The 18002-nt window shown below is 39.8% G+C and overlaps 1 protein-coding gene across 2 annotated transcripts in view; it reads right to left on the bottom strand.

Annotated features, from left to right (window-relative positions):
• DNAJC3 (DnaJ heat shock protein family (Hsp40) member C3) overlaps positions 1 to 18002 on the bottom strand; it is a 110931-nt gene that overhangs the window by 74677 nt on the left and 18252 nt on the right. For both annotated transcript variants that reach the window (XR_673895.5, XM_001138934.8), the window contains exon 2: positions 5732 to 5842. Coding sequence is in view for 1 of the 2 variants with exons in the window: in XM_001138934.8 (XP_001138934.1) it covers positions 5732 to 5842 (111 nt within the window). In the remaining variant the exon portion in view is untranslated. The remainder of the gene's footprint in view (positions 1 to 5731; positions 5843 to 18002) is intronic.

The following is an 18002-nucleotide window of genomic DNA, read 5'->3' as shown; positions in this document are numbered from 1 at the left end:
TAAATTGCCATGTTTCAGCATCACTGATTTACACCTCTTGGTGAACACAGTAACATTTTACTGGGAATTTTGGGAAAAGAGCTGTCTCAAAAAGTCTTGTATTGCAGTGATAAAGCTAAAAAAAAGAAAGGAGCAGTCATTTAAAATGACTTTAATTATATGCCATAGCCCTTGATGTTTCTAATAAATGTGAGACTAAGAAAACAAACAATAAAGTATAAAATAGGTAGAAGGTATACACATTTCTGCAAACATTCTACTGGTAGTAGGTAAGAATAAATACTTTAAGACACACTTTTTCTAAGACAGTAACTGAAAAGAATTTAAATTGCCATGCTGAAGCACTGAAGACAGTTTGAATCACCAGAAAAATAGTGGACTTAGTAACGATGCGGTCACACAGTAAACAGCCAAACAGCCCTTAGTGAAAAATCTTGTGCAAATTATTGGGCAAAGTAACCACTATTTCTTAAGGTGAGTTAGTCATTGAAATGCAAACTTCCTAACAGAAATGTCACATAGTTAAGAAACCCCTGTTATTATAGCAAACCTGTTTTTAGAAAAGCCTTAATTTTCAGAGACACAAAAACTATATTTCTACATTCTTTACATATCCTACTGCACCTTTTTTTTTTTTTTTTAATAAAAAAAGCAAGACAGAGAAGGAGAGAGACAGAGTCTCACTCCATCGCCCAGGCTGGAGTGTGGTGACACAATCATAGCTCACTGCACCTGAGCTCAAGCAGTCCTCCCGCCTCAGCCTCCTGAGTGATTATATACTATTTTCAAAGAAATATTTATATTCATTATTACCATCTGATCTTCACAAAAATTCCCATGGGTGACACAGCAAAAACTGCTGGGAACTTGCAGGTAACTTTTTAAAGTGTGCGTTTTCTTACATAACTGGACCAATGTCACAGGATTACCCAGTGGCAACGCCAAGATTAAAATGTTTCCCTTTTCAAGGTAATCCACAAAGCCATATTTTTCTAATACCTTCATAGAGTACATACGATAGAAGTTCTCTGTATATTTATACAGCAGGCTACTGCAATGCAACTATTTATGTTTCACCTGACATCCCAACAGGTACCAGCTACCCCTACATTCCAAGGTGAGATTTCTAGGGCCACTTGGAAAAGTTTGTAAGTGTCCTCTTTGCAGGACAGAGTAGCCTGACTGGTGTATCTGACTCATCCCTGAAAACTCTAAATGGCAAGAGACTAGCAGGCTCTCTGCTCTCATAAGAAGGAAGAAGGGGTTGCTATTTGGACTGTCCTCTGTCTACAGACATGGTCAAGGCAAAGAATACATGTATGCTTCTCACAGACCAAAGAGAGCTGGCTTGGGTTGTCTTAAATCTCGTCCACAAGGCAACTCATGAAGAAGTCCTTTGCATTTCCATAAGACATTTTAGAATCAGCAAGTCAATTTCAATGAAATAAAGTGCTAGAATTTGATTAGATTTCATTGAATCTGTAGACCAATTTGGGGGCCACTTGACAACTTTACAATATTGAATCTTCCTATTCATGAACATGGTATATCTCTTCATTTAAGTCTTTCTTAAGTTTCTCATAACTATTTTTGTGGTTTTCAGCCAAGTGTTCTTGCACATCTTTCATTAGATTTCTTCTTAGGTGTTTTTTATATTTGTTTATTGCTAATACAGAGAGACTCTGTTGCTACAAAAGTATTTTGTAATTGTTATCTAGTGAGTGGCCTTGCTAAATTCATTTCAGTTATGATAGTTTGCAGATTATTTGTGTATCATCAAGTCCTCTGTGAATGACAGTTTTATTTCTTCCTTTCTCAATCTTTATGCCCTATTTCTTGCCAAATTACAGGGGCTGGGCAATTGTATTAGTTCGTTCTCACACTGCTAATAAAGACATACCAGAGACTGGATAATTTATAAAGGAAAGAGGCTTAATTGACTCACAGTTCAGCACGAGTAAATTTTTCCTCATGAAATTTACAATCATGGCAGAAGGGGCAGCAAACACATCCTCTTCACATGATGGCAGGAAGGGGAAGTGCAGAGCAAAAGGGGGAAAAGTCCCTTATAAAACCATCAGATCTTATGAGAACTCATTCACTTTCATGAGAATAGCATGGGGGTAACTGCCCCCATGATTAATTAACTCCCACTGGGTCCCTCCCATGACAAAAATAAGTAAAACTGTATTTTCCCCCATGATTAAATTACTTCCCACTGGGTCCTTCCCATGACAAAATAAGCAAAACTATAATTTCCCAATAACATAATCTTGTATATGGAAAATCCTAAAGAATCAACACCAACACAAAAATTATTAGAGCTAATAAACACGTTCAGCAAGGTTGCAAGACAGAAAATTGGTATACAAATTGCACTGGCTAGGCCAGGCACGGTGGCTCATGTCTGTAATCCCAGCTCTTTGGGAGGCAGGTGGATGACTTGAGGTCAGGAAGTTCAAGACCAGCCTGGCAAACATGGTGAAACCCCATCTCTACTAAAAATACAAAAATTAGCTGGACGTGGTGGTGCATGACTGTAACCCCCGCTACTTGGGAGGCTGAGGCAGGAGAATCACCTAAACCTGGGAGACGGAGGTTGCAGTAAGCTGAGATTGCACTACTACACTCCAGCTTCCTGGCTGACACAGCGAGACTCTGCCTCCAAAAAAAAAAAAAAAAAAAAAAAAAAAAAAAGCATTGGCTAGGACCTCTAGCAGAATGTTGATTACAAGTAGTAATAGTGGGTATCCTTGTCTCGTTCTCAATCTCAGTGGTGGTGAGGTGTGGGGAGAGCTATCAATATTCACCATAAAGTATGATGGTAGCTATAGGATTTTTGGTGTACTCACCAATACAGATTCCCAAACTGTTTAAAAGGTGCTTTTTCTTTCAAAAACGGTGTTAAATATTTATCAAATATTTCTTCTGCACCTTTGAAATAATATTTTTCTCCTGTAGTCTTTTAATGTGATGACTAATACTGACTTTTGAATGCCAAACCAAATTTACATCCTTATAATAGAAACCAGTGGTGTGTATATGTGTTTGTGTGTACAAACATAATATGTGGACTTCTTTAAACTTTAGATTCATTTGCTATTATGTTTTTCAGAATTTTTGTAGTTATGTTCATGAGACTTTGCTGTAATATTTTTATTGTAATGTTCTTACACTTGGAAGAATGTGTATTCTGTAGCTGTGTGTAAGTGTTATGTGTATTTCAATTGAGTCAAGTTAACATCTTTACTGTTATTTTTGTCTGTTTTCCTATATATTATTGAAAGAGGCTAAAGCCTTCCACTGTAATTATAAATTTGTTATTTCTCCTTTTAGTTCTGTCAATTTTTGTTTTATGTATTTAGAGGCTATGTTATTAGGCTTATACCCATTTAAAATTGATATTTTTTCTGGTAGAGTGAATCCTTTATTTGTGTGGAATGGCTTTCTCTACTACTCACAAAGGTATCTTTTTTTCACTTTTCTCCTCATTTTTCATCTTTTGTATGTTCTTATAATTATGCCATGTCTCTTGAGTAGAGTTTTTGTTTTTTGTTTTTTTAATTTTGAGATGGAGTCTCACTCTGCCACCCAGGCTAGAGTGCAATGGTGCGATCTTGGCTCACTGCAACCTCTGCCCCTGGGTCTAAGTGATTCTCCAGTCTTGGCTTCCCAAGTAGCTAGGATTATAGGTGGCCACCACCACGCTTGGCTAATTTTTATATTTTTAGTAGAGACAAGTTTCACCATGTTGTCCAGGCTGGTCCCAAACTCCTGACCTCAAGTGATCCACCCACATCAGCCTCTCAAAGTTCTGGGATTACAGGCATGGGCCACCATGCCCAGCCTTGAATAGAGTTTTTTCATCAAAAAAAGTTTCCTATGAGTTCAGAGAGCTAATAAAAATCTGAGTTTAATAAAAATCTGAGTAATAAAAATCTGAGTTTAAGAAAAAGCATAAAGAAAAGTATGACAAACCAAAAACTAACTACATTGAGTTTATATAGTAAATTACAACAATAGGATGATAGTTTTTCTGGGAGCACAGCTGTATCTTATTAAAAAACACACCAGCTGGGCACGGTAGCTCACACCTATAATCCCAGCACTTTGGGAGGCTGAGGCAGGCAGATGGCTTGAGAACAAGAGTTTGAGACAGGCTGGGCAAAATGGTGAAACCCAGTTTCTATTACAAAAAAAATACAAAAATTAGCTGGGCATGGTGGCATACAGCTGTAGTCCTAGCTACTCAGGAGGCTGAGGTGGGAGGATCACCTGAGCCCAGGAGGCAGAGGTTGCAGTGAGCCAAGATCATGTGACTGCACTCCAGCCTGGATGACAGAGCAAGATCCTGTCTCAAAAACAAAAACAAAAACAAAACAAAACAAAAAAAAACACCACCCTCGGTTGTTAACTACACACTCTCAACCATTCAAATCAAGGTAAAAATATATAAGTAAAGAACTCTGAGGAAAGTTAATGTCAAAAAGTCCTAGTACAAAAGTTTAGCAGTGACTCATAAGGAAATCCATGCCAGGTGTGGTGGCTCATGCATACAATCTCAACACTCTAGGGGGCCAAGGCAGGAGGACTGCTTGAGCCCACGAGTTTGAGACCAGCCTGGACAACATAGTGAGACCCCCATCTCTACAAAAATATAAAAAATAAAAGTTGTAAAAAGTAGTTGGATATAGTGGCACACACCTATAATCCCAGCTATTCAGGAGGCTGAGGCTGCAGTAAGCCATAATCACCATAATCATACCAATGCACTCCAGCCTGGGTGACACAGCAAGGCTCTGTCTCAAAAAAGCAAAAAAAAAAAAAAAAGAAAAAGAAAGAAAGAAAAGAAAAGGAGAGAAAATCCATTAAGCCTTCACTAAGAACCTATTTATTCTGGTCATCTCACTTCTTACAGTCCTAACAGATGAACAGCTGCATGACAGTTGATTCTACAGACAGACATGAGTAAGAAATAAGAAGCAACAGTATAAATGAAGAGCAGCTGGGGTCTGACCAATACTGAAGAGGCAATGAACTGCAGCATCTCCCAAGGATATCAAGTAAACATATTGAAAACTCAACTCATCAAGAAAATTAAACTGCATTCAGTAAAATCTGTTCAAAAAGTCAGAAGCTGGCCGGGCGCAGTGGCTCACGCCTGTAATCCCAGCACTTTGGGAGGCCGAGGAGGGCAGATCACGAGGTCAGGAGATGGAGACCATCCTGGCTAATATGGTGAAACCCTGTCTCTACTAAAAATAGAAAAAATTAGCCAGGAGTGGTGGTGGGCGCCTGTAGTCCCAGCTACTCGGGAGGCTGAGGCATGAGAATGGTATGAACCTGGGAGGCAGAGCTTTCAGTGAGCCGAGATCGTGCCACTGTACTCCAGCCTGGGCGACAGCGACAGAGCGAGACTCCGTCTCAAAAAAAAAAAAAAGTCAGAAGCCAAATAATACACTGAGAAAAGCTGTTTGTCAGAATTATCTTGAATTATCCTTGGTAGTAGCAGGCCTCACTAACCTTCAAACTTCTCTCATGTTAGATGCACATACATTTAAGTGTTATATATTTATTTTATCAATCTATTTCGCTCAGAATCCCACAAATATATTTAAATGTTTTATTTAAACATGAAATAATGTTTATTTTAAATGTTATTTTAAAAAAAAGAGCTATTACTAGAATTCACTAAGACAGACACTGAGTGATTTGGTTCCATGATACAAACCTACGGCAGCATGAAACTGAGATAAGGCATCAGCTAGCTGTCCAGCTGCAAGTAATTTCTTGCCCAATTCAAGATGTTTCTCAACATCTGCATTTACTCCACATTCAGCACCTAAAAATAAAATTAAAAACAATCAGTTAACTTTCCACGAACTAAGATTTAATTCTAAAAAATATAATATTAAAAATAGTTATCTGTCTCAGTCATCTACTCAGATGAGAAAAGTCACAGAAGCTGAAAAATGATGTAAAGAACGTAACATAAAATACAAACTCTATTTCATTATATGGAGCACAAGACAAAAAATGTACCCATCTTGACCTAATCAGTCAAAAGAATGTAATCAGTCCAGAAAATAAAGGGAAGTTGTGTAATGCAGAAGTAGTAAAAATATTTTGAATAAAAAAATGAAAATTGTTTGAAGGTAGAATCTCACCTTTAATGAACATCATAGAGACTGTTACAATATTTAAGTATTTATTAAGCACCTATAATGCACTAGGCACTATTTTAGGTGTCTGCAATAAGTGAGCAACATTAAAAAACTCCTGCCCCTCATACCCTCCTGGCGCCTGATGTTATCGTGGGAGGAGACAGACATGATAAATAAGTAAATTACATAGTATGTTGGGTGAAAAGTACTGTGGAAAAAGTCAAGCCATGTGAAGAGGTAAGGAGTTCAGGGGACTTAGAGTAGCAAATAAGCGGGTAAAGGGCAGGCCTTCTTGAGAAGCTGACATCTGAGCAAGACTTGAAAAAAATGAGGAACTCACCATGCAGACAGCTAGGAAAATAGCTTCCAGGAAGAGGGACCAGCAAGGGTCCTAAGTCGGGAGCATGCAGATTTGTTCCAGAAACAGCAGAAAGGCCTGGATGGCTGCAGCAGAGCCAAGAGGAAGATAGTAGTATGAGGTCAAAGAAGTAGAGGACCTGACTACAGCTTTGAATATTTACTTGTCTTAAAACAGGGAACTACTGTGGAATCAATAACATGATCTGATGGACTAGGCCAATTATCAATATGTTGCCTCTCCGCTCTGAATTCATCCTTCGGTACCTGCACTGCAATAAAGGCCTGGAGTTTGCAGGCATTTCCTCTTTACAGTGACTACAATGTTATGCTTTGTCAGTACAGGGCACTGAAGCAACACTGCAGAAAGGACACTTCCTAGTTCTGCTTGCTGCATTTTACTGTCTTCTGGCTCCTGCTGCATGGTATGGATGAGGAGGACATCCAGGGGTACTTAGCCACAGCTGTATGCCCAGGGGTCCAGTTCCTCAGTGATCTGGCAACCTCAGCCCACACACTCCAGATTTCACACCCACAGAAGCACCTGGACTCCCTTCGTAGACAGGCTGACCAGCCTTGGCTCACCTATACATGAAAGGATTGTTTCCTGCTTGCCCAATTACTATGGACCAGCCACACAGCAATCTTCTCCACCAGCAAACCTGGGCTACAGCTATACCTTCTCCAATAAGATCTAAACCCCAGCCTGGTAGAGGGGACCCCTCTTGCAAGTTGGTCCCTCCTTGAGGCTCTTAGTCCTAGAATATCCGTTAGAGTTCTCTTTACATCTTTAGTTACTCTCCTATCACAACTTAACAGTTCTTAGATTAAACTTTCCCTTTCTAAGTAACTACATGATTTCTGTCTCTCCTCAACAGACCATAAGTGACACACAATTGGTATTGGGAGCAGTCCTAGGAGACAGGCCCACAGAGATGCAATTCGAGGACTGGTTTGGTCATGGCCTTGGGCTTCAGTGCAGTGCTAAGTTCCTCGCCAATGGGAGATGAAATGCTAGTAATCCACAGTAGGTATTGGAGTCACAATTAACTAAGCTATCACTTTGGTTGACTGTAATGAAGTACTGAGGGACATGTCTTAGAAGCCCAAGTGGCTGCTGCAACTGACCATAATGGCAGAAATTATGAAAATAAGGACTGTGATGTGGGGTGGGTTCTTTTGAGGGCACTAGAGCAGGGTCCCCAAGCCCCCAGCCATGGACCAGTACCAGTCCATGGCCTGTTAGGAACTGGGCCACACAGCAGGAAGTGATCGGCAAGCCAGAGAGCATTACCACCTGAGCGCTGCTTCCTGTCAGATCAGTGGAGGCATTAGATTCTCACAGGAGCACAAACCCTATCGTCAATTGCGCATGCAAGGGGTCTAGGTTGTGCATTCCTTATGAGAATCTAACTAAAGCCTGATGATCTGAGGTGGAACAGATTCATCCCAAAACTATCCTCCCCCTACCCAACCCAGTCCATGGAAAAACTGTCTTCCACAAAACCAATCCCTGGTGCCAAAAAGGTTGGGGACTGCTGCACTGGGGCACCTACAGGGAGAAAATAACCAGCTCAGATCCAACTTTCAGATCAAGTCATGGTCTTAGAGCTGATTTAGCTGAAAATCAAATATAAAATTTAATTTAATTATGAGGGTTGCTGAATTAAAACAATAGCTGAATTCATGGTCTCACCAAGTTTCTCCTGTGAAAGGGGGCAGATTAGTAAAGAATGGAATCCTTAAATTTGGAATGGGAATATTTATTTGGACCCAAATGAAACTGACCAACTTGAACCCCCAAGTCCGTCTGAGTCTCCCTTACTAGAAGTAGTTTTCCCCCTTGTCTGAGGAGATGACTCTTCCACTGCTTAAAAACCTGAGGACAGCTTTACCCATGGTGGATGCCTTAAAAGAGGATGTTCAATCCTCCTCAAGACACACCCTAACCACTGCCATTGTCACTAACCCATGTCAAACTTTGACAGGCTCCAGAAGAACAGGTATACACTATGACCCAAAGGAAGTAGCTGAACACACTAAAAGATCTGCTGATAAACTAGCAGAATCCCACAGAACATGTATGGCAATGGATTCTAAACGTGCTAGACCAGGAGGGTGAAATATAACACTACATTGGTTCTAATTCATTTATATGTATACACTTATAAAGCAGAGGTCAACAAACCGTTTTTTGTAACTGAAGTTTTAGTAGAATGGGGCCATGCCCATTAATGGATGGGCCATATTGTCTATGGCTGCTTTCACACTATAGCAGCAGAACAGAGTTGTTGTGACAAAACCCATATGGCCTCTAAAACCTAAAATATTTACTATCTGACCCTTTACAGAAAAGGTTTGACTACTTCTATACTAGAGATCCCACATTTAATGTGTTAACTCACAAAACTGGAAGTGGCTTTAACAGCTTACTTGATTGGCTGACTGAAACTTGAAGTTTAATTTAATTAAGCATTAATTATATTAATTTAACATTTAATAAGGCTGAGGTTCCAAAGTTTCCCTAGCATAATAAGAGAGAGGGATCCAAAGGTTTAGAGAGATAGGAAGGTTGGACTGGATTTATCATGTGTTACCTACACACCAAACTGCCACTTATGTCCATGAGAGGGCCTAGAAAACACTCCTTTTACTAAGACATTGAGAAACCTATTAGTGGCCAGGCACAGTAGCTCAAGTCTGTAATCCCAACACTTTGTGAGGCCAAGGCAGGAGAACTGCTTGAGGCCAGGAGTTCAAGAGCAGCCCGGGCAACATAATGAGACCTCATCTCTAAAAAATATAAAATAATTAGCCAGGCATGGTGGCACACACCTGGAATCCCAGCTATTTAATACTTGGGGGGCTGAGGCAGGAGGAAGGATCCTTTGAGCCCAGGAGTTCAAGTCTGCAGTGAGCTATGATCGTGCCACTATACTCCAGTCTAGGAGACAGAGCAAACCTTGTCTCTGAAACAAAATTAAAAAAAAAAAAAAAGAGAGAGAGGGAGAAATGTATTAGTGAGGGACCACCTACAAGGTTTTCAAAATTCTTGTCACTCCCCTTTGTAGGACAGGTATGACTACAGGAGGAAGTCAATATTGAGATAAGTTGAATTCAGTGCGGATGATGGGATTTTAGAGTTGCACAGAAACTTAAGCAGCAGCACTGAACCATGAGAGACTAGGTGGGCACATCAATGCAGAGGCTCTTAATAATCAGGTAGATAAAATGACATACTCTATGGGTAGCACTCAACCTCCTTCTCCATCATATCTAAGCTTGTGCAATGGACCCATGAACAAAGTGGCCATGGTGGCAGGGATGGAGATTATGAATGGGTTCAAAAACACAGATTAGGCCAGGTGCGGTGGCTCATGCCTGTAATCCCAGCACTTTGGGAGGCCTAGGCGGGCAGATCACCTGAGGTCAGGAATTCAAGACTAGCCTGGCCAACGTGGCAACACCCCGTCTCTACTAAAAATACAGAGATTAGCTGGGTGTGGTGGTGCATGCCTGTAATCCCAGCTACTGGGGAGGCTGAGGCATGAGAATCACTTGAACCCGCGAGGTGGAGGTTGCGGTGAGCCGAGATCATGCCACTGCACTCCAGCCTGGGCGACACTGCGAGACTCTGTCTCAAAAAAAAAAAAAAAAAAACACACACACACACACAGATTAGTCCTTTCCAAAACTGAAAAAACTGATCTGGCTAAAGCTACTGCAGAGCATCTGATCTGCCAATGCTGGAGACCAGCACTGAATTCCCAGTATGGCACCATGGGTGGGAAAGAGACAGCTGGCCACCTAGTGGCAGATTGATTTTATTTGGTTCTCTTCCATAATGGATCCGTTTCTCATATTCCAGATATGAATTTGCCTGCAATGCTTCTGCCAACTCCACCATTCATAGACTCACAGAATGTATTACCTATCATTACAGCATTCTATACAGCACTGTATCTCCTTAAGGAATTCACTTCATAGCAAAAGAGGTGGACAATGTGCTCATGACACTAAGATTAACTGGTTTTACCATTACTCCATCACATAGAATGGCTTACTGAAGACTTCAGTAGCAGCACTAGTTGGGAGACAAAAACCTGAAAGGATGGGGCTCTGTTTTACAAGCTGCAGTTTATTATTTCAATCACAGACCATTATATGATGCTATCTTGCCCACAGCCAGAATATGTCAGTCCAGGAATCAAAAAGTAGAAGCAGGCATGGCTCCTCTTATTATTATACCCACATAAGCCACTTGCAAAATTTCTGTTTCTAGTCCTGGCAACTTTGAGCTCTGATGGTTTGGAGATCTTAGTCCTTAAAGGAGAAATGCTTCCAAAGGGGACACAACAATGTTTCCGATTAATTGGAAGATGAGACTCCCATATGGCCATTTTGTACTTCTTATGTCACTGAAACCAACAAGCCAAAAACATTGGTTAATCTACTAGTTGGAAAAATGAATCCGAATTACCAAGGGCAAACAAGTGTGCTATTTTGCAATGGAGGCAAAGTAGGATAAGTGGAACCCAGAAGATTGTCTAGGGCATGTCATACTACTTCCATGCCCAATACAAGGTTAATGAAACGTTACAGCAACCAAAAAACAGAGCAAATAAGACACAGTCCCTTCAAGAAGGAAAGTTTATGAGTCACTCAATCAGGTTAAAAAAAAAAAAAAAGCCAGAGTAACTGAAATTCTGGCAGAAGGCAAGAGAGCTATAGAACAGGGAGTAGATGAAGGAAGCCACATATATCAGCTACCACCTCAGACCAGTTACAGACACAAGCTATGCAGTAGCTTTGCATATTTTCTCTTTGATTATATACATGTTTATTTGTATATACAGTCAATCTTCATAATTTAGATTCTGTATTTGTGAATTTGCCTATGCACTAAAATTCATTCGTAATCCCCAAACTCATATTCACAGCATTTTCACAGTCATTCAAGAACACATGCATGTTCAGGGCAGCAAAATACTGAAATCACTCCAAGCATATGTTCCAGCTGAGGCTGAACAAGGTAACACTCCATCTTCCTGTGTCAGCTTTCATAGTATAAACAATTGTCCTTTCCACTGTGCATTTGGTGCCACTTTTTTGTGTATGCTTCCTGTCACTCATTTCACCACTTTGAGTGACTCCCAAGCATAGTACTGAAGTACTGTCAGGTGTTCCTATGCTCATGAAAGCTGGGCTGTGCCTTACTGAAAAAATCGTGTTTTAGTTAAGCTTTCTTCAAATACGAAAGACACTGCCATTAGCTGTAAGTTCAATGTTAATAGATCAACCATACATAGTAAGGTGTCTTTAAACAGAAACACACAGAAAACAAGGTTATGTCTTGATCTGTTGACATAAGTTGTGATTTGAGGCTTGCAGAAACTTAACCCTGTATTTCCCCTAAGAGAAATGGTTCAATATTTGCTAATGCAGTGTTCACGATGACTTTACAGAACATAACCACCATGAATAACAAGAATTGACTGTACTAACCATATTTTTCTCCCTAATTCCCAATTTTATTTTATACACAAATTACTGAAGTTAACTTTACAATTTAGTCTTTATATAACTGAATATTGAGTGGGATGGTGATGGAGTAAGAGTAGTAATTTATGTAGCCAGTGATGGATACGTGACTGATGGAACCAGGAGTCTTCTCCATTAGGGTATGGGTAAGAATTTCTTCCCTGCAAGGATAGCTGTATCTTCTTAGAAAATTGTCTCAGTTCTTCTATTCAGGCTGCTATAACAAAAATACCATAAACTGGATGGCTTATAAACAACATTTATTTCTCATAGTTCTAGAGGCTAGCAAGTCCAAGATCAAGGTGTCAGCAGATTCAGTGTCTGATGAGGGCCTAATAGACTGCACTTTCTTGTTGAGTGCCTATGTGGTGAAAAGGGAAAACAAGCTCCTTCAGGCCTCGTTCATATGGCCACTAATCCCAGTCATGAGGGCATCATCTAATCACCTTCTCCTTAAGGCCCTGCCTCTTAATACTGTCACATCAGATTAGGTTTCAACATATGAATTGGGGGCATGAGGGGAACACAAATATTCAGACCATAGCAAAAATAAAGTTGCTTTGTTGTACTGGTATTCAAATATGTGCACAAAGGCACGTACGGAAACTAAGTAGCCAACGCATTTCTCCTTTATGGTGAGCATGATGCTAAGCTCTTTGGGGTGCTGAAGGACATTACAGGAAGAAAATCAAAATAATGGTTGCTTGGGAGGGTAAGAGAAAAGACAGACTGGGAAGAGGCAGGAGGGAACTGCTGGTAATGTTCTCATCATGCTTAGAGGTGTGGGTTACACAGTTATATGTGATTATCAAAACTCAGCAAATACACACTTAAAATATGGACGTTTCATTGTACATTAATTTTACATGCAAACAAAAGTTGGTTATATGCCTGTTAAAGTATTTAGGGCCATGTATACTGGTATTATCTTGAAATGTATTTTTTTAAAGGATTAATGGTTGGATACAGAAATGTCCAGATGCATATGTGTTAAAACAAATGTATTAAAATATTAGTGGTAGAATCTAGATGATGGGTATAGGGATGAACACTGTAAAATTCTTTCAACTTTGCGATATGTTTAATAATAAAATGTTGGGAATACATACACTATAGTGTTATAATGGGGGAATGTACACAGGGTACTGTGAGGGCACAAGTTAAAGCACCTAACACAGTTAAAATTAAATAAAATTTAAACTTGTTTCACAGTCACACTAGTAACAGTTTAAGTGCTCAATAACTAGTGGCTGGTATAGGAGAGAAAAAATAATTTTCTATCTTCATAAACTGGGACTCCCTGTAACAAAAGACAGATTAACAAGAGTTGTTTCATATGTATACCTCAAACATACATGCGAGAAAATTCAAGAGAACCGAGTAAATCTCCAGAGTAGATTTCAACGAGAGTTTAAACTTCAGCGGAATACCATCATTTGCTAAAATAAAGGAAGTGGAGGGTGATGGGGAAATCTGTTACAGGGGGATGGCCAGGAAAAACATTGAAAACAAGAGTAAGATTTGTTGTGCAGTTTTTAAGTCAATGCCTTTTCCATTCAGCGGCCCCTCTCCTCCTACTGCAGAGCAGGGAAAAAGATTTCCCTCATAGATGTAAATTTCTCTGACAAAAGGGCAACTTTTCAGAGCTATTCTTGTGTCTACAGTTTCTCAAAATAACCAACTCTAAATAACCAATATGACAAAGAGACATATTTTGCAGTAGCATATTGTGGGCTCCTGAAGTCATATTTTGGGGTAGCGTGACCTAAGCTCCAACACCACTGCATGGGACAATGCAAATGATACCAAATATCTCCCATCATCGCGGAAAGTTCCACTGGACAGCCCTCGGGGGATTCCCCTGAAGGCTCACCTGAAACCTGAAGGAAAAGTAGGAAGGATGCTACCTTTGTCGAAAAGGCTGGAATAGGGAAACTGACCATCCAAAAACAAAGGACATGACATTTAAATGCCTAGATGTCACATGATTAATGAGGCTTTAAAAAAAAAGTCTAGTATTTCGGCTAGCTCTCCTTGCCATCATGACATAATTATTCTGGAGCGGAACACTTTAAGTGCTAGGTGACTCTAATAAACATCCAGAGAGGAAGAAGGAAACCAATTCAGTATCTACATGATAATCCAGGCAACATGATGATGACATGACCATGGAGTAGCAGCAGTGAACACAGAAAAAATAAGAGAGAAAAAAGATACACATGACTTATATCAACAGGCTAGATATGGAGGTCAAGTACAGAAAAAGCAGGAGTCCAGGATACCCAAAGCAACTCACTGAGCAACTACCTGCCATTTTAGTCACCAAAAGCACTGAACTCCTTATTTCATCTAATACAGCAAAAAGCTGATTGGAATTCACTTTACCTTGCTCTTTCTCCTTCTAAACACAGTAGCTTTCTCAGCTACTCTGTAGTTTCTCCATAGTGTCTTATTAGGTTGGCACAAAAGTAACTGAATACCTTGGTTGCCTGTTGGACCTCTTGGTATAAGGAATGGAAAGAAAGGAAGAGAGATTTTGGGGCTCAGAACATACCCTCCCAAAAAATGACTGCAGGAGACCAGAATATGCCATCCCAAAACATATTTTTTGGCATATTACCTGAAGCTGGTTATTTCGAGAAACTACAGACATTAAAAACAGTTCTGAAAACTTCTTTTATGAAAATAATTTATATATAAAGAAAATTTTCATAAGTAAAGGTGCCTGGTAGGTGAGCTCAGTGATGCAGACCTGTAATCCCAGCTATTCAGGTTGCTGAAGTGGGAGGATTGCTTGAGCCCAGGAGTTCGAGACTGGCCCGGACAATACAGTGAGACCCCATATCTTATATAAACAATAAAAGTAGGCCAGTTGCAATGGCTCACATCTATTATCCCAGCACTTTGGGAGGCCAACACAGGAAGATCACTTCAGGCCAGGAGTTCAAGACCAGTCTGGACAAGAAAAACACCATCTCTACAAAAAATTTTAAAAATGAGCCTGGTGTGGTGACACACACCTGTAGTCCCAACTACTCAGGAGGCTGAAGCAGGAGAATCACTTGAGGCCAGGTGCTACAATCATGCCACTGCACTCCAGCCTGGGCAACAGAGCATGATCCTGTCTCAAACAAAAATTTTTAAAAAAGAAAAAGAAAAGAAAAAAGAAACTTTATGAGGAGAAATGTAATACAAACAGACTTAACAATCTACTATGTGCTGGAAATTTCTGTATCTTTATTTCACTAAATCATCAAAACAACCCCAGGAAGTAAACGTCTTTCATAGTTTTATAACTGAGCTCAAGGTAGTTAACCATTCTGCCCAAGGACTCACAACAACTACCGAAACAAGATCCATTTCCAAAGACCAGTTTTCTTTTCAGCACAGTGAACAATCCTTTTCCCCATGTAAACCAGGGTAAGCTTTCCACAGTTACTAGGCTTTTCATGCTTGACTCACTCAACCTATCATTTAACATAACATTTTAGCTACAATCATTTTCAACCTCACAGGATGAACCTGAAATCTAAAGGGAAGCCAAGAACACATGTGCAAAATTATTTGAACTGCTATGTCAAGCCATGTCATACTCTTACCCCAGAGGGTGAGTTACTCTTCAAACTAAATTTCTCTTGCCTTCTAGGATAAAATGAGTATCCAGCATTTCTTCTTTCCAGAATAAAACTGAGATCTTTATTACATTACAATTTTACCCAACATAATTTCCATTTAATTATGATAATATCACTTCCTCTACAAAATTTCCATGGTACACTCTAATCATCCAGAGAGAATTAATTATTATTCTTTTGGTGTGCTTTGGTCACATTTCCATAACAGAACTTGCCACAGTCTAAGAGCTGGTGGTGCAGACCCTTCTTTCCCCATAAGAGGCATGGTGCCTCCTCACTGAGATGTTCCCAGCTCTCATCTTACCTTCTTTCAAATCCAGCCCCTATGCTGCTGCCAGGGCAATCCTTCAAAATGCACTTATACTAAAAATTCTGCAGAGTTTTCACATCATCGGCTAGATTAAAACTAAATCCCTTCAGATATAAAAGCAAACAACACCTTTCAGGGTCAGGTCTCATGCCGTGGGTCCAGCCTTATCATCCATCATTCCTCTACCTCTTACTTTATACTCCTATAAAAAACTAAACTTGCTATACTTCTCTGAATAGACCGTGTTCTCATGCTTCATCCCTTTGCATTTGCTATTACATAAAATGGTCTTCCACACTTGCCCACCAGAGAAATTCCTACTCATCCATCAAGACTCTGCCCTCATGTCCTTAAACCAATCCCATGGAGAACTGCATGACAGGCATTTACTGTGACTCTCGGCTACACTGTGGCCTGGAGACAGACAACACTGTGCATCTGCACTGAGAGTCACGAGCCCCAGAACAAGGGTGTGACAGGGAACACATCACATTCCTTCCCGTCCAGGACATGAAGCCAGTGCAGCTCCCTAACATGCAGCAGAGACCTCAACCACCCCTATCAGGACTAGTGCCTATGCTCATCATTGGAGTATTCGTGGGCAAGCTAGACGGTCCAGCTCTATCCAGCTATCTCGCCCTGACCCACCGCTAAACAGAAGCTCAGGGGATGGGGGAATTTCCACTGTCTAGCCCATCACCTGAAACAACACAGTGAATCTCACAATAAACAAAGATCAGGTACACATCTGTCTGCTTTTGCTGCTGCTGGCTCATACCAGTAAGTACCACCTACAGGCCTGTAGGTTGAATTGCACAACAAATATAAAACCTGCCAACAAAAGTACACAAGGCTATAAAAGCAAAGCAAAAGACTCTACCCTAGAGCATACTCTATAGGCACAAGGCAGGTTGGGGGAAAGAAAAAAAAATCCATTTAAATGAAGTAAATTCAAACAACAACAAGTGTCAGTTTCTCTAGATGAGAAAAAACCAGCATTAAGAATTCAGGTACCATGAAAAATCTGAATGTTGTGACACCACCAAAAAGACTGCACTGGCTTTCTGGCAATGGACTACAACCAAAATGAAAATTCAGAAATGAGAGAAAGAATTCAAAGTGGGAATTGTAAAGAAGCTCAATGAGAACCAAGAGAAGGTTGAAAACCAACACAAAAATAACCAGAAAAGCAATCTAGGAAATGAAGGAAGAGACAGATGTCTTTAAAAAAAAAAAAAAAAAAAAAAACTTCTTGAAGGCTGGTCTTTTAAATTACCCAGTCAGACAAAAAAAAAGAATTTGTTTTAAAATCTTAAAAGAATTTTTAAAATCAAACAAAGCCTTTGAAAAATATGGGATTATGTAAAACAACCAAACCTACAACTTACAGGCATTGTGAAGGAAAAGAAAAAGTAAGAAATTTTAAAAAAACATATTTGAGGAAATAAAACAGGAAAAATCCCCTGATCTTGCTAGATATGCAGACATCCAGATATAAGAAATTCACAGGACACCTGGAAGATACTATACAAGACGAACATAACCAAGGAATGTAGTCATCAGACTATCAGCAAATCTTAAAAGCAGTTAGACAGAAGTGTCAAATCATTGACAAAGGGAATCCCATCAGATTAAGAGTGAAATTCTCAGCAGAAACCTTACATGCCAAAAGAGTTTGGGGCCTCTTTTTAGACTCCAAAAACAAACAAACAAAAAAACTATAACCAAGAATTTTATATCCTACCAAACTAAGCTTCATAAACGAAAGAGAAACGAAGTCTTTTACAGACAAGCAAACACTAAAGGAATTCATCACCACTAGACTAGACCTATAAGAAAAGCGCAAAAGAGTTCTAAATGTGGAAACAAAAGGATGATGTTTGCCATGATAAATGCACATGTAAATACAAAGCTCACAGATCCTATAAAGCTATTACTCAATTGTGACTCCAAGGCAACTAGCTAACAACACTATGACAGGAACAAACTTTCACA

Source organism: Pan troglodytes, chromosome 14 (assembly GCF_028858775.2).
Source record: "Pan troglodytes isolate AG18354 chromosome 14, NHGRI_mPanTro3-v2.0_pri, whole genome shotgun sequence".
Lineage (NCBI taxonomy): Eukaryota > Metazoa > Chordata > Mammalia > Primates > Hominidae > Pan > Pan troglodytes.
This window is presented reverse-complemented; position numbering and strand designations above follow the sequence as displayed.